General features: G+C 51.0%; 1 protein-coding gene across 1 annotated transcript; it reads right to left on the reverse strand.

Annotated features, from left to right (window-relative positions):
* Window positions 1–3034: 3034 nt before the first annotated feature.
* On the reverse strand, window positions 3035–22681 carry LOC138357082 (serine/arginine repetitive matrix protein 1-like). The gene is made up of 2 exons (XM_069313631.1): window positions 22641–22681; window positions 3035–5530 (listed from the first exon to the last, which is right to left on the reverse strand). Exon 2 carries the CDS (start codon window positions 5381–5383, stop codon window positions 3872–3874), a length of 1512 nt encoding a protein of 503 aa, XP_069169732.1. The 5' UTR covers window positions 5384–5530; window positions 22641–22681; the 3' UTR covers window positions 3035–3871.
* Between the last annotated feature and the right edge of the window lie 87 nt (window positions 22682–22768).

A 22768-nucleotide genomic window follows, 5' to 3' on the forward strand; every position in this document is an offset into this window, starting at 1 on the left:
GTATATTTAAATAATAAGTAGATTAATATTTTCTACCGGGTTCCAAGTACCTCTACCACCTCATTGAACGAGTTCAGGAGCTCTGTGCATGCCAGCTCCTCTTTAATATTCAGACCAACTCCTCCACTTGATCTAATTACTCTGTGACATCTATATAGATTATAATTTGGGATCCAGATTTCACTATTCATGTGGTCTTTTGTGTGGGTTTCTGTAAATGCACCAAATATTGAGTTCGAAGTTGAGTTGAGTTCGATTCTATTAGAAGGCCTGTTATGAACTTAACTTTATTTCTTGACTTTGACTTTAGACCTTGAATGTTTGCAAATATGAATGATTTCCCATATTGTGTGTCACTTCTGGTGGGCTTTGGTAGTTCTCCCTCCACTCTACCCAGGTCCAGGGTGTGTTGTTGTGGTAGTGGTTCGTCCAGTTTTGGCACTACGGTTCGCAATATGTCGCACTGTCCACCAGCCCAGACCTTGACGCATGTGACGCATCTTAGACTCTGGCACTATGACGCACTGTCCACCAGCCCAGACCTTGACGCATGTGACGCATCTTAGACTCTGGCACTATGACGCACTGTCCACCAGCCCAGACCTTGACGCATGTGACGCATCTTAGACTCTGGCACTATGACGCACTGTCCACCAGGCCAGACCTTGACGCATGTGACGCATCTTAGACCGTCCGCATAATACGAGACGACAGTATTTGGAATAAGATGACGGTCCTGAGACAACTATGAGAGAAAGGACAAGACAACCTTATCAGAAAGAAAAGTACACCTACGAAGAGACAAAAAGAAACGGAAGGGCCTCAAAGAAACTTCATACTGTCGCCAAGACTAAGCACGCAGGTGGGACACTATTAACCAAACCACCTGATCACCAAACACATGGTGATAGACTTGAGTCAAAAACACCAGAGGCGAAGACTCGAGGAGAAGATTGAACCAGCCTCATAATAGATTGGACTGATCTGCTGAAAGAGGCGGAACCGCAGGAAAAACTCTGGGTTCGAACACCGAGCAAATGTGGATACCGGGAGACACCTCGACCATGCCGACATGAAGAGGTCCACCTCCAGGAGCCCGTAAGTCCGGCAGAGCCAACTTAACAAGTCGGCGTCGACCGTCTATTCCGTGGACAGAGGAATGTATCGGGACAGGCCGTCCGCCAGGATGTTGGACACCCTCCGAACGTGAACGGCCAGGAGAGCCAAACCCCGAGAACTCAGCAGACGAGTCACCCGAAATGACCAGCCCCAAGGAGTGACCAGCAGATGGAGAGGGGAGCAGTTCGAATGGAGTCTGATCATCGATCCATGAGCGACCTGAACCCTTTAAAGCGACATCCACACTGCCGTGAACTCCCGCACCATGCTGAGGTCCCGAGGAAAGGACAGACCCCACGGTCCCTGGCCGGCCTGGAGAGCACTAGTCACAAAGCCCCAGCCAAGAGACGATGGGTACATAACACATCGAGCAAGGGCTCGGGTAAGCGCCAGTGCACTGAACCAAAAAAATACGAAGAGGAAGCCGGCGATGCAGCAGCCGATGCAAGACCCCCAGAAGCCGAACCCAGCTATTGCGAGAGAGGCGGAAGGGACGTCCCCAAAGGAACCAGAACAGCCGACAACAGATCAGCTTGTATGGTGGCTCACGACACTCTTAAGATCTCTTGTTCCAGCCTCTTCTCTCGATTTAGCAACCAGAAATGTAGCAACCTACCTAACCACTCAAGGCCCATGCATATAAGTTAATATTACAGTGCTTTCATTTTGATAACACATTCTATTTTGAACAGATTGGCCACTTTCATACCAAAATTATGAGGTATTAGGTGAAAGGGGTTGGTTGCCCCCCCCCTCACCAGTGGGACCAAGGAGACAAAGCTCAACCCCAGCAAGTACAACTAGGTGAGAACATGTATAAGTGAGATAAATCCATCACTTCCCAGAAACACTAGCAAACTTGGCGATGACGCTGGCATAGGAAGCTGAAAACATTCAAGCTCAAAATCTCTGCCGCAGGACTACCCGAGTACACTTTTATAATGTAAAGACAGACAGAGGCAGCTTAATACTCACAAATGTTGGGTCCCGGTACCCAAAAAATAATAATAGTTATCAAATATCAGCTTAGCAATGTTCGAATTGATCAATCTGAATGTCAAACGATTTGTTGTCATGGTAAGTATAGACTTTAAGGGCAAAAATCAATGTGTAAATGTAACATATGAGACAAATAGGATACTGGGAGGGAGTCTTATCTAGGACTCATATTCCAGATGCTTGTGTTCAGTGTTGGTCTACATACTGCAGAATGGACACAAACCAACATGAACCTACACACCACGAGGACAAAATTAAGTGAAGTGTACAAATTGATAAGAGGATATTAAGATGTTAAATAATTAAATGCAAAAAATAGAATATGAAAAATTGGATAAAAATTGCCAATTAAATTGGGTTGTTACGATTTGCGATTTGATGTCCAAAGGGCTTGGAAAGGATAGGTGGGGGGGGGGGGGGGGGTGGGGAGAGGGATGGGAGGTGAAAGTCTGAAGAGGACTTGGGTGTAGAGAGAGGAAGGAGGCTTGAAACTTCGATGGCATGTCCACCATATGTTGGGGTAAGTTGTGGGTCGTTTGTTTGGGTGTTTGGTATGTAGGGTTGTTAGTGCTTTGGCTGGGGTGGCTAGTATGTGTGTCCTAGCTGGTGTCTGCTAACTTTCACACCGACAGAGTTCATTTATGGAATAAATCACTAGATAGCATAATAGACTTAGGATCCCTGGACTGCTTCAAGGGGAAAGCTAAATATAAATGAATCCATCTGGTTGAATGATAAATTGCCCTCCACACTTCCGTGGAAATAAACATTCCATTCTAACCGTGGACTCCATGCATGTGAGGCAGTAGCTCTATTGACTGGGGTATGAGCAGTCTATAGACTCCTCATACCCCACTTGATAGAGCTATGGTCTCGCACATGTGGGGTCCATGGTTCGAGACCCATACAGTCCAGGTGAATGGAACATCTGGTTGAATATAATGTGAGCTACCTCGCAAGGGCCAATGGGCCTTCCCCAGTTTCATTTATTATGCTCCTATATGTTTTGGAGAAAGAGTGCAGATATGGACAATCTGTAGATATAGTGCACCAAGCAAGTATGATCACCAAAAGAAATGCCATCATCATAATGGTAACGGTAAGTGTCTGGAGCATACTTGGAGAGGGTCTTCTATTTCCCGAGCCTGGCTTGGGGCCTGCGTCGACTCGCGGTAACTTGGTCGAACAGGCTGTTGGACCATTTCATAACCCTTCACAATTTTTTCCTCCCAAAAAGGTGATACAACACATTGAGAAACAATGTTATGAAACACTGTTCCATGTTCTGTCACAGATACCAAGCAATCAAACCACATTACTAGACAATGAAATCAGAAACACATGAAAACAAATGCAGAGATTTTTATTTGAAAATATTTAAGGTTTCAATAAAAGCAAAAACTATTACAGTATCTTATGACCGATGTCACTGAGAGAAATGTATTATTTGCAACATTCACAGAAATTCACATTATGAACTACTGTGATAACGAAATGTAGATACCAGAGTGCAGTGTTTTCAGATTGAACCTGGATGGGGTTCTGGGAGTTCTTCTACTCCCCAAGCCCGGCCCGAGGCAAGGCTTGACCTGTGAGAGCTTGGTCCAACAGGCTGTTGCTTGGAGCGGCACAAAGGCCCACATACCCACCACAGTCCGGTTGGTCTGGCACTTCTTGAAGAAAACTATCTAGTTTTTTCTTGAAGATGCCCACGGTTATTCCGACAATAATTCCTATGCTTAACAGAAGAACATTAGGTGATAAGGTTGGGTTGGTCTGTATAATAAAGACTCATCTGCCTATGGTGAGTGTTAGCAATTAAAACTGAAAATAAAAATGTAGTTATTGTCTTTGCATTGATCAAATGCTCAGTTATACCCACATATAAGGTACTCACCTTATTCTGTCGTGATACATCATTGCCAATCCCGAGCTCAAGGAATAGGTCATCAAGAGGGCAATTGATAGGTGCAGAGAAGAGTGCTAGGCCATTGTTCTTGCGCACAAAGGTGGCACGCGGCGATGTGGCCGTTGAGGGGGAGGTCCTAGGAGGTGTGGATCGCGAGGGGGAGGTCCTAGGAGGCGTGGATCGTGAGGGAGATGCTCTGGGAGAAGCCCTGGGTGATGGTGAGAGGCGAGGCGGCGTGATTCTGATGGTGGTGGTGGGATTGCTCTCGTCCTCTTCAAGAATCCTGGAGTCATAGAGGGACAGCCGTCGAGATCCCAGCAACGCTTCCACATCTAGGGAGTCACGACGGTATCCAGATTTAACAGCTTCTATGGGGTCAAAATGGTTATCTTCTACATCTTGAGAAGTGTTGATGCCGGATGATGACCCCCTGCCAGGCATAGAGGTGGGTCCTAGGTCACGCTTTGGAGAGGCCCGTGGAGACCCAGTCTCTCGAACCGGGGACGCACGAGGGGAGCCCAGGTCACGGTGTGGGGACGCACGAGGGGAGCCTAGGTCACGGTGTGGGGACGCACGAGGGGAGCCCAGGTCACGGTGTGGAGACGCACGAGGGGAGCCCAGGTCGCGGTGTGGGGACACACGAGGGTGCAGACGGAACATCACTGAGGTTGGTTCAGGACCAGAAAAGCTACCACGACGATCACTGATGCTGCTCCGCCACTCTGGCCCACCATTCATGGAGCTTCTGGCACCTGACACAGTCCCACTGCTGCCACGGTCACCAACGCCAGTGCTACTTGCACTCTTGCGCCGCTCGCTGACACCAGTGCCATTTACATGCTTGCGATTCTCACCGACACCAGTGCCATTGAAGCCACCACTACGATTATGATTATCCAGTAGGCTGTTGAAGCTTCTTCGATGATCGCCGGCTGAATTCACACTGGTACGGCGGCGGTCAGCAATGGAACTGGTGCTGCCCCGCCGCTCTCCCATGCCGTTGGTACCTACACTTGTTCTTCTGTCCCCAATGCTGCCTCTCCTTTCCCCAAGACTGGCTTTCCTATCCCCTATATTTCCATACCTCTCCCCTACACTACCGCGCCTCTCCCCAATGGAACCTTTTTTGTGCTGGAGGCAGGTGGAGGAGTCGATGTAGCTATGCCTCCTGACGTAGTCTTCTTCTTGCCTGGCTTTAATGTCATTGAAGAGAGCATCGAGGCGAGCCAGTACCACCTCCTGAGAGGAGACCGGCTCGTGCTGCACGCCCAGGGTGGCGTCCGAGGTGCGGAACCTGGCATGTCGCACTAGCTTGTACTCCGGCTCTGGGGACCCAGCCTTCCTGTTCCCAGGCATCTTGCCCAACTGACACGCCACACACACACCCTTATTCACTTGTTACTGCCTCAGCACTTCTCTATTACAATAACAGCAGTCACCAGGAAGTTATGCCAAAATATAGCTTCAGTTGTAGTCAGAACAAATGACTGTTATAAAAACTTTCTGAAATTATGTCATTATAAGCTTAACATGTAATACCTCAGTAATTAACACAACCAAAATTAATTTGGTTAAATACGTGAAGAAAAAAGTGGTATTGTTAGGGATGTTAACACTGATCAACTTACACACCATGCGACAGGTTAATAATTACTGAGACATTACATGACTGGTAATCTCAGACAGCATGGAGAGACGCCCACACAGTTTCCAGTACTCCACGAAACACATAAACCGTATTCCTAAGCCTTCCAAAGTTGTTCTTAGGTAAAGGTCACAGCAAATTTGAGGGAACAGCCATTTTCAATACTTTGGAGGCAAATGCAATAACAAAATTGCACTTTCTATGCAGGAAAACAGTGACACAGTGAAATTAGCAAGATGGGCATTTCATCTGAAAGCAATAGTACCGCTTTCGTGAAAACTTCAGTCTGATCAACTTAATGGTGATCCAGCCAGACAGACGTGATGGACACGTCATGTCTCCGAAGAGAGTCGGAGGTTATTTTAGACAGTTCCCCACAAGACATTTAAGTACAGAAGACTACAAGGTACCGAGACCTCGGGAGGGTGTAAGACGCTATCTTAAGTAATATGCACGCACCCAAAGTCCTGTGACAGGATGTCCAGCCCTGACACTGGGAGATGACAAGTCCTACACATTGTAACAGAGTGCCTTACACGGTGACGGCGGCGGTGACGTGGTGACGGCGGCGGTGACGTGGTGACGGCGGCACCAGAGTGTTCAACAACAAGGTCACGTCATCATAATACAAATAAACCAGTAGAACTAGACTGGCGCCACCACTGAGGACCAGACCACTTCCCCGCCACCACCATCTCTGACACCTCCACAGCCACCACCACTCCTGACACTACCACAGCCACCACTACCACAGCCACCACCACCATAGCCACCACCACTCCTGACACCACCACCACAGTCACCATTGAGGACCAGACCACTTCCCCGCCACCACCATCTCTGACACCTCCACAGCCACCACCACTCCTGACACTACCACAGCCACCACTACCACAGCCACCACCACCATAGCCACCACCACTCCTGACACCACCACCACAGTCACCACTGAGGACCAGACCACTTCCCCGCCACCACAACCATGCTACCACCATCTCTGACACCACCCCAGCCAGCACTGAGGACCAGACCACTTCCCCGCCACCACAACCATGCTACCACCATCTCTGACACCACCCCAGCCAGCACCACTCCTGACACCACCACAGCCACCCCCACCACAGCCACCCCCACCGCAACCACCACCACTCCTGACACAACCACAGCCACCCCCCAACACAGCCACCCCCCCCCACCGCAGCCACCACCATAGCCACCACCACCCCAGTCACAACTACCCCAGTCGCCACCATCTCTGCACCACCACAGCCATCTTTCTCCTTTCCTGAGAGTGCATTTTTAAAGCTTTTAGACGGTCTCAATAATTTAGATGTTATATTGTTTCTATGCGTGCAGTACATGTTCTCTGTATTCCCTCTACTTCAGAGATCACTCCCGCTCTGAAAGGGGAAGCGAGTACCGAGCAGTACTCAAGACGGGACAACACCAGTGATTTAAATAGTGTTAGCATTGCTGTGGAATCCCTGGATTCGAACGTTCTCATAATCCATCCAATCATATTCCTGGCCGCCGCTATATTTGCTCGGTTATGTTCACTAAATGTTAGGTCGTCAGACATCATAATTCCCAGATCTTTTACATATTGATTTCCTTCTATGAGTAGGTCTTGGGAATAATGATGTCTGACGACCTATCGTTTAGGGAGCATAACCAAGCAAATATTGCGTCAGCCAAGAAAATGATCGGATGGATTACGAGAAGTTTCAAATCCAGGGATCCCATCACAATGGTTGTACTCTTCAAGTCACTTGTGTTGTCCCATCTTGAGTACTGCTCAGTACTCACTTCTCCCTTCACAGCAGGAGAGATTGCTGAAATACAGGGAATACAGAGAACATATACGGCACGCATAGACGAGATAAAGCACCTAAATTATTGGGATAGTCTCAAAGTTCTCCAAATGTACTCAATAAGGAGACGAGAAAGATATCAACTAATATACAAGTGGAAAAACACTGGAGGTTTCACATCTACACAGTAAAATAACAACGTACTGGAGTGAACGATATGGAAGAAAATGTAGAATTGAACCAGTGAAGAGCAGAGGTGCCATAGGCACAATCAGAGAACACTGTATAAACATCAGAGGTCCGCGGTTGTTCAACGCCCTTTCAGCGAGCATGAGAAATATTGCCGGAACAACCGTGGACATCTTGATGAAATTCCCGATAGTTCAAGGAGTGCCGGAATCAACCGGGCTGTGGTGGGTATGTGAGTCTGCGGGCCGCTCCAAGCAACAGCCTGGTGGACGAAGCTCTCACACGTCAAGCCTGACCTCGGGCCGGGCTTGGGGAGTAGAAGAACTCCCAGAACCCCATCAAACAGATATCAAGTGTCTGATAGTGTCCTGTACCCTGTGTTTCACTTAAGTTCCTCGTTTACACTATGCCTAAGTACCTGGGTCCAGATTCACGAAGCAGGTACGCAAGTACCTACGAACGTATACACCTTTCCTCAATCTTTGACGGCTTTGGTTACATTTATTAAACAGTTTACAAGCATCAAGACTTCCCAAATCAACTGTTGTTATTGTTATAAACAGCCTCCTGGTGCTTCAGAACTCCTTAACTGTATAACAATTGTATACACAGCTGCCAAAGATTGAGAAAAGATGTACAGATTCGTAAGGGCTTGCGCAGCCAGTCCCCCAAACAAAGACCTAAAAGTGATTCCATGCACTCGCCCAACCCCCTATGAATGAAAACGGTTTACACACGACTCACAACTGCTGACGTTCGAACACTTTTGGAACAAGTGCTTCACTGACGAATTTTGTTCATAAACGCTGTAAATGCTTCACCCACGTCCTACAAATACAAATAATCGCTAACAGAACCTAAACACCTAACCTAACCTATGCCTATATATGCACAATATGCTAATATATTACATTAATTTATATTTGAGAAAATTTCCGTTTTGAATGAACAGCATGTTAAAGTTTATGAATGCGTCTGTGGGGCCGACGGCTGTTGCTTCAACCTGTCCTCTTAAAAAGAAAGTCGCTTTTGGCCGTTTGCCCGTATGGCCGAATATGGACGTAATTTGAAAATGAAAAAAAATTGAAAATAAATTTGGGATTTTTTTTTTCAACAACAGTAAGTTAAGGGTCCTCTGATAGGTTAGGTGGGCAGGAAATTCTCATAAAGTTTCAGAACGGTATGAAAATCGTTAATTGAAAGTTCCCCTTCTAAGCTGTGAAGACGGCCGGACGACAAACAGAAAACGGAACAGTACGTCACTTTTGTGAGTCGACTTTATTTCAAATTACGTACAAATTTGGCCATAGCGCGCATACGAGCCAAAAGTGACGTTATTTTTAAGAGGATGGGTTGGGATGTAATGGACTTGACTCGAGGACAGGTTGGAAAAGTGGGTGGCTTTAGACTCCTCCTTGAGGGGTCCCCGAGTTCCATGCTCATTGTTCTTGAGACTGCTCCATTGAAGCCAGACCTTGGCTTTCCTCCCTGTGAGGTAGTCTTCAACCCATTTCATGGGTCTCCTCTTGACACCCACGAATGCAGGCTCGTAAAGGATCGCAATCCCCTGCGCTTTGTCGAAGACTCCTTTGATGTCAACAAATGCAGAATACCTAGCTGTGTCATTAGCCAAGTAATTAACTATTCAATTTGATGTGTTTCATCCTTTAATAAATCCATTGACCCCCTCCCCTAGCCTGCCTCTTTTGTTTAACAGTCGGTGTAGGATGATCCATTCAAGCATCTTGCAAGTGCATGACAAGAGACTGATAGGTCTGTAATTACCAGGGTCATTGGGCTTCGGTATGGGAACGATTACTGAGTGTTTCCATTGTGTGGGCAACACTCCACTTGGGAATGATTTGTTAAACAGGTGGAGTCTGTTGACGGGCCTGGCGGCTGAGTGGAGACCGCTCAGAATTCTTAGTCCTAAGAGCCGGGTTCGATCTCTGGCGGAGGCGGAAACAAATGGGCAGAGTTTCTTTCACCCTGATGTGCCTGTTTACTTAGCAGTAAACAGGTACCTGGGAGTTAGACAGCTGCTATGGGCTGCTTCCTGGGGGTTATCTTGAGATGATTTCGGGGCTTTCAGTGTCCCCGCGGCCCGGTCCTCGACCAGGCCTCCACCCCCAGGAAGCAGCCCGTGACAGCTAACACCCAGGTACCTATTTTACTGCTAGGTAACAGGGGCATAGGGTGAAAGAAACTCTGCCCATTGTTTCTCGCCGGCGCCTGGGATCGAACCCAGGATCACAAGTCCCGCGTGCTGTCCGCTCGGCCGACCGGCTCCCATGGGTGGGGTGTGTAATAACAAGGAGGCCTGGTCGAGGACCGGGCCGCAGGGACGCTAAGCCCCGAAATCACCTTAAGATAACGTGAAGAAGAGTAGTGGATTCCCAGACACTTCACACAGTGCACTGCAACCCGTTCTCGCAAATTTAATAAGTCAATATTGACTTATTAGTTGCGTGCATAGGTGACATACTAAACATAATAGTCTCCCTTGAAAAGATTCATAGAAAACACCGACCTTACCTAACCTACTTAGTATGTTAAAATAAGCATCTTATAGCTTCGTAATTACAATTGTTACTTAACCTATTATAGGAATAGGTTAGGTAATAATTGTAATTACGAAGCAATAAGATGCTTATCTTAACATACTAAGTAGGTTAGGTAAGGTCAGTGTTTTCTATGAAGCTTTTCAAGGGAAACCTATTATGTTAAGTATGTCACCTATGCACATATTTAATAAGTTAATATTGACTTATTAAATTTGCGAGAACGGGTTGTGCACTGAGAATGTCGTAGGTGACGCCATCTTCACCAGGTGCTGTACTTTTACCCCTTTTCATGGCGCCCCTTACTTCCTGGGCTGTGATGGGTTGGCCATACTGGTCTTGATGGGGTTCTGGGAGTTCTTTTACTCCCCAAGCCCGGCCCGAGGCCAGGCTCGACTTGTGAGAGTTTGGTCCACCAGGCTATTGCTTGGAGCGGCCCGCAGGCCCACATACCCACCGCAGCCCGGCTGATCCGGAACTTGTCTTAGAAAACAGTCCAGTTTTCTCTTGAAGATGTCCACGGTTGTTCCGGCAATATTTCTTATAGTCGCTGGGAGGATGTTGAACAACCATGGACCTCTGATGTTTATACAGTGTTCTCTGATTGTGCCTATGGCACCTCTGCTCTTCACTGGTTCTATTCTGCATTTTCTTCCATATCGTTCACTCCAGTACGTTGTTATTTTACTGTGTAGATTTGGGACCTGACCCTCCAGTATTTTCCATGTGTATATTATTTGGTATCTCTCTCGTCTCCTTTCTAGAGAGTACATTTGGAGAGCTTTGAGACTATCCCAATAATTTTGGTGCTTTATCTGGTCTATGCGTGCCGTATATGTTCTCTGTATTCCCTCTATCATCGCTAGTCTGTGTTCTTGTTATCCTGACTCTTCTGTCACTATACCGCAGGAGCTGGTCCTGCTTGATGGGGGTTGTGGGAGTTGTTCTACTCCACAAGCCGTGTCCTGCTTACTTCAGCAGGGAGGGAGGAGGAGGCTGCTGCACCACATTACTTGAGTAGTAGTTCCTCAGCCTTACCCTGGTGGGGGGGGGGGGGGTAAGCTTTGTGAGCTGCAGGCCGGGCTCTGTCCCCCTTCACCTAACTGGGCCTTTCTCCACACTTGCTTGCACTTGTCTCTCTCTCTCTCTGAGAGACACACAGAGAGCGCTCTTCCAAGAAGCAGTCGGACCAGGGCCGCCCAGCAGTGTAACAAGCCCAGGCTTGGTGTTTATAAGCTGGTGTAAACACTGGTCAGTGGGGTAACCTCAACACTGGTCAGTGAGGTAACCTCAACACTGGTCAGTGAGGTAACCTCAACACTGGTCAGTGAGGTAACCTCAACACTGGTCAGTGAGGTAACCTCAACACTGGTCAGTGAGGTAACCTCAACACTGGTCAGTGGGGTAACCTCAACACTGGTCAGTGAGGTAACCTCAACACTGGTCAGTGGGGTAACCTCAACACTGGTCAGTGGGGTAACCTCAACACTGGTCAGTGGGGTAACCTCAACACTGGTCAGTGAGGTAACCTCAACACTGGTCAGTGAGGTAACCTCAACACTGGTCAGTGGGGTAACCTCAACACTGGTCAGTGAGGTAACCTCAACACTGGTCAGTGAGGTAACCTCAACACTGGTCAGTGGGGTAACCTCAACACTGGTCAGTGGGGTAACCTCAACACTGGTCAGTGGGGTAACCTCAACACTGGTCAGTGGGGTAACCTCAACACTGGTCAGTGGGGTAACCTCAACACTGGTCAGTGGGGTAACCTCAACACTGGTCAGTGGGGTAACCTCAACACTGGTCAGTGGGGTAACCTCAACACTGGTCAGTGGGGTAACCTCAACACTGGTCAGTGGGGTAACCTCAACACTGGTCAGTGGGGTAACCTCAACACTGGTCAGTGGGGTAACCTCAACACTGGTCAGTGGGGTAACCTCAACACTGGTCAGTGGGGTAACCTCAACACTGGTCAGTGGGGTAACCTCAACACTGGTCAGTGAGGTAACCTCAACACTGGTCAGTGGGGTAACCTCAACACTGGTCAGTGAGGTAACCTCAACACTGGTCAGTGAGGTAACCTCAACACTGGTCAGTGAGGTAACCTCAACACTGGTCAGTGGGGTAACCTCAACACTGGTCAGTGGGGTAACCTCAACACTGGTCAGTGAGGTAACCTCAACACTGGTCAGTGAGGTAACCTCAACACTGGTCAGTGAGGTAACCTCAACACTGGTCAGTGGGGTAACCTCAACACTGGTCAGTGGGGTAACCTCAACACTGGTCAGTGAGGTAACCTCAACACTGGTCAGTGAGGTAACCTCAACACTGGTCAGTGGGGTAACCTCAACACTGGTCAGTGGGGTAACCTCAACACTGGTCAGTGGGGTAACCTCAACACTGGTCAGTGGGGTAACCTCAACACTGGTCAGTGGGGTAACCTCAACACTGGTCAGTGAGGTAACCTCAACACTGGTCAGTGAGGTAACCTCAACACTGGTCAGTGGGGTAACCTCAACACTGGTCAGTGGGGTAACCTCAACACTGGTCAGTGGGGTAACCTCAACACTGGTCAGTGAGGTAACCTCAACACTGGTCAGTGAGGTAACCTCAACACTGGTCAGTGGGGTAACCTCAACACTGGTCAGTGAGGTAACCTCAACACTGGTCAGTGGGGTAACCTCAACACTGGTCAGTGAGGTAACCTCAACACTGGTCAGTGAGGTAACCTCAACACTGGTCAGTGGGGTAACCTCAACACTGGTCAGTGGGGTAACCTCAACACTGGTCAGTGGGGTAACCCCAACACTGGTCAGTGGGGTAACCTCAACACTGGTCAGTGGGGTAACCTCAACACTGGTCAGTGGGGTAACCTCAACACTGGTCAGTGAGGTAACCTCAACACTGGTCAGTGGGTAACCTCAACACTGGTCAGTGGGTAACCTCAACACTGGTCAGTGGGTAACCACAACACTGGTCAACACAACCCTACAACTCACTACAACAAGCGCCCATCACCAACAAACTCATCACTGACACACACAGCAGCTCATCATGTCATTTCCTGCATATCAAGTTGTGACTCATCCTCAACCCTGACCTCAAAACCCACCACCATGGTCAGCCCCACTACCATGGTCAGCCCCACCACCATGGTCAGCCCCACTACCATGGTCAGCCCCACCACCATGGTCAGCCCCACTACCATGGTCAGCCCCACTACCAGAGTACACCCACCACCATGGTCAGCCCCACTACCAGAGCACACCCACCACCATGGTGAGCCCCACTACCAGAGCACACCCACCACCATGGTCAGCCCCACTACCAGAGCACACCCACCACCATGGTCAGCCCCACTACCAGAGCACACCCTACACCATGGTCAGCCCCACTACCATGGTCAGCCCCACTACCAGAGTACACCCACCACCATGGTCAGCCCCACTACCAGAGCACACCCAACACCATGGTCAGCCCCACTACCAGAGCACACCCTACACCATGGTCAGCCCCACTACCAGAGCACACCCACCACCATGGTCAGCCCCACTACCAGAGTACACCCACCACCATGGTCAGCCCCACTACCAGAGCACACCCACCACCATGGTCAGCCCCACTACCATGGTCAGCCCCACCACCATGGTCAGCCCCACTACCAGAACACACCCACTACCATGGTCAGCCCCACCACCATGGTCAGCCCCACTACCAGAGCACACCCACCACCATGGTCAGCCCCACTACCAGAGCACACCCACCACCATGGTCAGCCCCACTACCAGAGCACACCCACCACCATGGTCAGCCCCACTACCAGAGCACACCCACCACCATGGTCAGCCCCACTACCATGGTCAGCCCCACTACCAGAGCACACCCTACACCATGGTCAGCCCCACTACCAGAGCACACCCACCACCATGGTCAGCCCCACTACTAGAGCACACCCACCACCATGGTCAGCCCCACTACCATGGTCAGCCCCACCACCATGGTCAGCCCCACTACCATGGTCAGCCCCACCACCATGGTCAGCCCCACTACCATGGTCAGCCCCACCACCATGGTCAGCCCCACTACCATGGTCAGCCCCACTACCAGAGCACACCCACCACCATGGTCAGCCCCACTACCAGAGCACACCCACCACCATGGTCAGCCCCACTACCAGAGCACACCCACCACCATGGTCAGCCCCACTACCAGAGCACACCCACCACCATCATGGTCAGCCCCACTACCAGAGCACACCCTACACCATGGTCAGCCCCACTACCAGAGCACACCCACCACCATGGTCAGCCCCACTACCAGAGTACACCCACCACCATGGTCAGCCCCACTACCAGAGTACACCCACCACCATGGTCAGCCCCACCACCATGGTCAGCCCCACTACCAGAGCACACCCACCACCATGGTCAGCCCCACTACCATGGTCAGCCCCACTACCATGGTCAGCCCCACTACCAGAGTACACCCACCACCATGGTCAGCCCCACTACCAGAGTACACCCACCACCATGGTCAGCCCCACTACCATGGTCAGCCCCACTACCAGAGCACACCCACCACAATGGTCAGCCCCACTACCAGAGCACACCCACCACCATGGTCAGCCCCACTACCAGAGCACACCCACCACCATGGTCAGCCCCACTACCATGGTCAGCCCCACTACCAGAGCACACCCACCACCATGGTCAGCCCCACTACCAGAGCACACCCACCACCATGGTCAGCCCCACTACCAGAGCACACCCACCACCATGGTCAGCCCCACTACCATGGTCAACCCCACTACCAGAGCACACCCACCACCATGGTCAGCCCCACTACCAGAGCACACCCACCACCATGGTCAGCCCCACTACCATGGTCAGCCCCACTACCAGAGCACACCCACCACCATGGTCAGCCCCACTACCAGAGCACACCCACCACCATGGTCAGCCCCACTACCAGAGCACACCCACCACCATGGTCAGCCCCACTACCATGGTCAACCCCACTACCAGAGCACACCCACCACCATGGTCAGCCCCACTACCAGAGCACACCCACCACCATGGTCAGCCCCACTACCAGAGTACACCCACCACCATGGTCAGCCCCACTACCAGAGCACACCCACCACCATGGTCAGCCCCACTACCAGAGCACACCCACCACCATGGTCAGCCCCACTACCAGAGCACACCCACCACCATGGTCAGCCCCACCACCATGGTCAGCCCCACTACCAGAGCACACCCACCACCATGGTCAGCCCCACTACCAGAGCACACCCACCACCATGGTCAGCCCCACTACCAGAGCACATCCTACACCATGGTCAGCCCCACTACCAGAGCACACCCACCACCATGGTCAGCCCCACTACCAGAGCACACCCACCACCATGGTCAGCCCCACTACCAGAGCACACCCACCACCATGGTCAGCCCCACTACCAGAGCACACCCACCACCATGGTCAGCCCCACTACCATGGTCAGCCCCACTACCAGAGCACACCCACCACCATGGTCAGCCCCACTACCATGGTCAGCCCACCACCATCATGGTCAGCCCCACTACCAGAGCACACCCACCACCATGGTCAGCCCCACTACCAGAGCACACCCACCACCATGGTCAGCCCCACTACCAGAGCACACCCACCACCATGGTCAGCCCCACTACTATGGTCAGCCCCACCACCATGGTCAGCCCCACTAGCGGAGCACACCCACCACCATGGTCAGCCCTACTACCAGAGCACACCCACCACCATGGTCAGCCCCACTACCAGAGCACACCCACCACCATGGTCAGCCCCACTACCATGGTCAGCCCCACCACCATGGTCAGCCCCACTACCAGAGCACACCCACCACCATGGTCAGCCCCACTACCATGGTCAGCCCCACTACCAGAGCACACCCACCACCATGGTCAGCCCCACTACCAGAGCACACCCACCACCATGGTCAGCCCCACTACCAGAGCACACCCACCACCATGGTCAGCCCCACTACCAGAGCACACCCACCACCATGGTCAGCCCCACTACCATGGTCAGCCCCACCACCATGGTCAGCCCCACTAGCGGAGCACACCCACCACCATGGTCAGCCCCACTACCAGAGCACACCCACCACCATGGTCAGCCCCACTACCAGAGCACACCCACCACCATGGTCAGCCCCACTACCAGAGCACACCCACCACCATGGTCAGCCCCACTACCATGGTCAGCCCCACCACCATGGTCAGCCCCACTACCAGAGCACACCCTACACCATGGTCAGCCCCACTACCAGAGCACACCCACCACCATGGTCAGCCCCACTGCCAGAGTACACCCACCACCATGGTCAGCCCCACTACCAGAGCACACCCACCACCATGGTCAGCCCCACTACCATGGTCAGCCCCACCACCATGGTCAGCCCCACTACCATGGTCAGCTCCACTACCATGTGTTTCTTGCAGGACCCCACCAGCACACACACTGGTAGAGCAGGTGGGTAGCGTGCCCAATGGTACTAGGTGGACCCACCAACACACACACACACACTGGTAGAGCAGGTGGGCAGCGTACCCACTGACACTAGGGGACCCACCAACACACACACACTGGTAGAGCAGGTGGGCAGCGTACCCACTGACACTAGGGGACCCACCAACACACACACACTGGTAGAGCAGGTGGGCAGCGTACCCACTGACACTAGGGGACCCACCAACACACACACACTGGTAGAGCAGGTGGGCAGCGTACCCACTGGCACTAGAGGACCCACCAACACACACACACTGGTAGAGCAGGTGGGCAGCGTACCCACTGACACTAGGGGACCCACCAACACACACACACTGGTAGAGCAGGTGGGCAGCGTACCCACTGGCACTAGGGGACCCACCAACACACACACACTGGTAGAGCAGGTGGGCAGCGTACCCACTGACACTAGGGGACCCACCAGCACACACACACTGGTAGAGCAGGTGGGCAGCGTACCCACTGACACTAGGTGGACCCACCAACACACACACACTGGTAGAGCAGGTGGGCAGCGTACCCACTGACACTAGGGGACCCACCAACACACACACACTGGTAGAGCAGGTGGGCAGCGTACCCACTGGCACTAGGGGACCCACCAACACACACACACTGGTAGAGCAGGTGGGCAGCGTACCCACTGGCACTAGGGGACCCACCAACACACACACACTGGTAGAGCAGGTGGGCAGCGTACCCACTAGCACTAGGGGACCCACCAACACACACACACTGGTAGAGCAGGTGGGCAGCGTACCCACTGACACTAGGGGACCCACCAACACAAACACTGGTAGAGCAGGTGGGCAGCGTACCCACTGACACTAGGGGACCCACCAACACAAACACTGGTAGAGCAGGTGGGCAGCGTACCCACTGACACTAGGGGACCCACCAACACACACACACTGGTAGAGCAGGTGGGCAGCGTACCCACTGACACTAGGGGACCCACCAGCACACACACACTGGTAGAGCAGGTGGGCAGCGTACCCACTGACACTAGGTGGACCCACCAACACACACACACTGGTAGAGCAGGTGGGCAGCGTACCCACTGGCACTAGAGGACCCACCAACACACACACACTGGTAGAGCAGGTGGGCAGCGTACCCACTGACACTAGGGGACCCACCAACACACACACACTGGTAGAGCAGGTGGGCAGCGTACCCACTGGCACTAGGGGACCCACCAACACACACACACTGGTAGAGCAGGTGGGCAGCGTACCCACTAGCACTAGGGGACCCACCAACACACACACACTGGTAGAGCAGGTGGGCAGCGTACCCACTGACACTAGGGGACCCACCAACACAAACACTGGTAGAGCAGGTGGGCAGCGTACCCACTGACACTAGGGGACCCACCAACACAAACACTGGTAGAGCAGGTGGGCAGCGTACCCACTGACACTAGGGGACCCACCAACACACACACACTGGTAGAGCAGGTGGGCAGCGTACCCACTGACACTAGGGGACCCACCAGCACACACACACTGGTAGAGCAGGTGGGCAGCGTACCCACTGGCACTAGAGGACCCACCAACACACACACACTGGTAGAGCAGGTGGGCAGCGTACCCACTGACACTAGGGGACCCACCAACACACACACACTGGTAGAGCAGGTGGGCAGCGTACCCACTGGCACTAGGGGACCCACCAACACACACACACTGGTAGAGCAGGTGGGCAGCGTACCCACTGACACTAGGGGACCCACCAGCACACACACACTGGTAGAGCAGGTGGGCAGCGTACCCACTGACACTAGGTGGACCCACCAACACACACACACTGGTAGAGCAGGTGGGCAGCGTACCCACTGACACTAGGGGACCCACCAACACACACACACTGGTAGAGCAGGTGGGCAGCGTACCCACTGGCACTAGGGGACCCACCAACACACACACACTGGTAGAGCAGGTGGGCAGCGTACCCACTGGCACTAGGGGACCCACCAACACACACACACTGGTAGAGCAGGTGGGCAGCGTACCCACTAGCACTAGGGGACCCACCAACACACACACACTGGTAGAGCAGGTGGGCAGCATACCCACTGACACTAGGGGACCCACCAACACAAACACTGGTAGAGCAGGTGGGCAGCGTACCCACTGACACTAGGGGACCCACCAACACAAACACTGGTAGAGCAGGTGGGCAGCGTACCCACTGACACTAGGGGACCCACCAACACACACACTGGTAGAGCAGGTGGGCAGCGTACCCACTGACACTAGGGGACCCACCAACACACACACACTGGTAGAGCAGGTGGGCAGCGTACCCACTGGCACTACCTGGTTGATGGGGTTCTGGGAGTTCTTCTACTCCGCAAGCCCGACCAGAGGCCAGGCTTGAATTGTGAGAGTTTGGTCCACTAGGCTGTTGCTTGGAGCGGCCCGCAGGCCCACATACCCACCACAGCCCGGTTGGTCCGGCACTCCTTGGAGGAAACTATCTAGTTTTCTCTTGAAGATGTCCACGGTTGTTCCGGTAATATTTCTTATAGTCGCTGGGAGGACGTTGAACAACCGCGGACCTCTGATGTTTATACAGTGTTCTCTGATTGTGCTTATGGCACCTCTGCTCTTCACTGGTTCTATTCTGCATTTTCTTCCAGCATCCCTCCAAATAGATTTCCGAAAATGCCAATGTACTCAGAATGTATAACTTTCATCACCCCTACCTAGAGACAACAACAACACTTTCCTGCCCCATGGGAGATCACTCCTTTCCAAATTACTGTCCCCCCTTTCCCACCCAAGAAGCTGATTAAAGAACAAGCTTGCTTCGACAAGAAGCAAAGTATAATGCCAAATTGATGCTTTAGTCAGAGAGCGCTCACTTTCCCAGATTATTTACACTGATGGATCCTTGCATCAGTCCCATGGTGCAGCTGGAAGTGCAGTTGTTGTGACAGGGAGAGATGGTTCCTTCTCCCATGAGTGTGGAGCGCGTCTAAGTAACTGGGCCTCCACTCTTCAAACAGAATTGGTTGCCATAATCCTTGTACTCGAGCGCGTATATGAATCCAAAGTTGGCACGCTAATTGTAAGTGATTCCTTGTCATCCTTGACTGCCCTCAGCTCCCTAAGGCATAACTGTGACGTGCTTATCTCTGAAGCTAGACACAAATATAGTGAAATAATCAATGATGGAGTCAGAGTTTGTCTCCTGTGGATTCCTTTCCATATTGGTCTCCGAATGCATGATAGAACTGATGAGCTAGCCAAGACTTGCTCGTAAAGAGGGAATTGATTACCAACTTGGACTGCCTTTGAGCAGCAATATCCCAGGAACATCAACTAAATTTCGAAGACTTGAGGCAAAGTGAAATTGACACCAGTTACTCCATCTATCATCATTCTATTATGCAGGAAGTACCGCACGTCTATGGGTCATCCAATAATGTTAGCAGACTTCTAGATGTTACCACTGCTAGGCTTAGGCTCGGCTACAAGTACCTCTGGGAGTTTGTAACATCTGCTGATGTAGATTTGACTAAATATAAACTCTGTCAGCAGAACTATTCGCATACTTTGTGTCATTATATAATGGAATGTGAAAAAATCGCGGAATTTAGAGATAACACCATCAATAGTGTCCAAGAAATGTGTAAGTACTTCATTCATAATGATGTGCTGCCCGAAACCTTGACGAAGTATCCAAAACTTGCTTACTGTAAGGCCGGCCACACACGTGCAGTTTTAACTGACAGTTATAACTGTTCAGTTAAAACTGCACGTGTGTGGGTATCTCAGTTGCTCATTTCGTCAGTTCAACAGAACTGTACAGTTAAACTGCGACAAATGCAATGTTCCATATTTTTAACTGAAAGGAGTAACTGAACCGAGTGTGTGTGGGGATTCGTAACTGTACAGTTCTCAACTTCTCATTTCTCAACCCGTTCTCGCAAATTCGTAAAGTCAATATTGACTTATTAACTACGTGCATAGGTGATATACTAAACATAATAGATACCCTTAAAATGATTCATATAAAACACCGACCTTACCTAACCTTGTTAGTATCTTAAGATAAGCATCTTATTGCTTCGTAATTACAATTATTACTTAACCTATACCTATTATAGGTTAGGTAATAATTGTAATTACGAAGCAATAAAATGCTTATCTTAAGATACTAACAAGGTTAGGTAAGGTCGGTGTTTTCTATGAATCTTTTTAAGGGTATCTATTATGTTAAGTATGTCACCTATGCACATATTTAATAAGTCAATATTGACTTATTAAATTTGCGAGAACGGGTTGTATTTCTACAGGTGGTAGCGGTGAGTGATGTTTGAGATGGCACGTAAACAAAACCACGTGATTGTTGAATTCATTGAACTCTATCGATCTGAACCTTGCCTGTGGCAAGTTAAAAGTGAAGAGTATCATGACCGCACATGTTGCCTAGAGCAAATTAGTAAAGAAGTTGGAGGAACTTGAGCCTGGTGCCACTAAGAAGTCAGTCTTGATGAAAATTAATAGTTTGAGATGCGCTTATCGCAAGGAGAAAAAGAAGGTTGAGGCAGTTAATCTTTCATGTGGCGATATTGCTCTTCTCATTATTGTATCTTTCTTTTTAATGAAAGGAGAAACCAGCGAAAGCAGCTTTTGGTACACAGTTTCAGTCATGCGCAAATAATTGAGAAAATCAATTGGTTCTTCACTTAATTCCTTCAGTATTAGTAACCACTTTTTGCACCCCTGCTTACGCTTCTTAGTTTTCTTTTTTCTATTTGCTATAGCATTACCAAGAATACACCAGGAGCGGCAAGATCCTACTCCTCGGAATCCATGGTAAAACTGACGGGTTGAACTGTGTGTGTGTGTGTGCATTTCATTTTTAACTGACGTCAGTTTGAACTGTGACAGTTTTAACTGAACAGTTATAACTGTCAGTTAAAACTGCACATGTGTGGCCGGCCTAAGTAATGCTTGCACATGACTGTAAAGCTGCCGCCCAGTTGGGTGGGTGTGGAGCATATGACTGTAAAGCTGCCGCCCAGTTGGGTGGGTGTGGAGCACATGACTGTAAAGCTGCCGCCCAGTTGGGTGGGTGTGGAGCACATGACTGTAAAGCTGCCGCCCAGTTGGGTGGGTGTGGAGCAAGACTAGTAACTGTGTGACTCATCATAGATGTAAAGTGCCTTGTATAGTGACTGTTGGGAGCCTCTTGTTGATCACTTGTGACACAAAAGATTATAGATGTGTATTTGTGTGGGTGATTAAATATGGCAGATTTGATTGCGTTTTGTACCCTGTATTATGTTTAAGGTTCTCATTTTTACCGTATCTGAGTACGCTGTCCTCTAATAGGATGAGAGGACCCACCAGCACACACACTGGTAGAGCAGGTGGGCAGCGTACCCACTAGCACTAGGGGACCCACCAGCACACACTGGTAGAGCAGGTGGGCAGCGTACCCACTAGCACTAGGGGACCCACCAGCACACATTGGTAGAGCAGGTGGGCAGCGTACCCACTAGCACTAGGGGACCCACCAGCACACACTGGTAGAGCAGGTGGGCAGCGTACCCACTGACACTAGGGGACCCACCAGCACACACTGGTAGAGCAGGTGGGCAGCGTACCCACTGACACTAGGGGACCCACCAGCAAACACACTGGTAGAGCAGGTGGGCAGCGTACCCACCAGCATACACTGGTAGAGCAGGTGGGCAGCGTACCCACTGACACTAGGGGACCCACCAGCAAACACACTGGTAGAGCAGGTGGGCAGCGTACCCACTGGCACTAGGGGACCCACCAACACACACTGGTAGAGCAGGTGGGCAGCGTACCCACTGACACTAGGGGACCCACCAGCACACACTAACACGCTCGACGAGCACAAACACAACACTGTTCGCTCTCCACCACAACCCTCCCTTAATAGGCTACTTGCCTCCTGCCCCTCACTACCCCTGCCCCCATCCCTCCCCTGCACCCTC

The sequence above is a fragment of the Procambarus clarkii genome, chromosome 76 (genome assembly GCF_040958095.1).
Source record: "Procambarus clarkii isolate CNS0578487 chromosome 76, FALCON_Pclarkii_2.0, whole genome shotgun sequence".
Taxonomy (NCBI): Eukaryota; Metazoa; Arthropoda; class Malacostraca; order Decapoda; family Cambaridae; genus Procambarus; species Procambarus clarkii.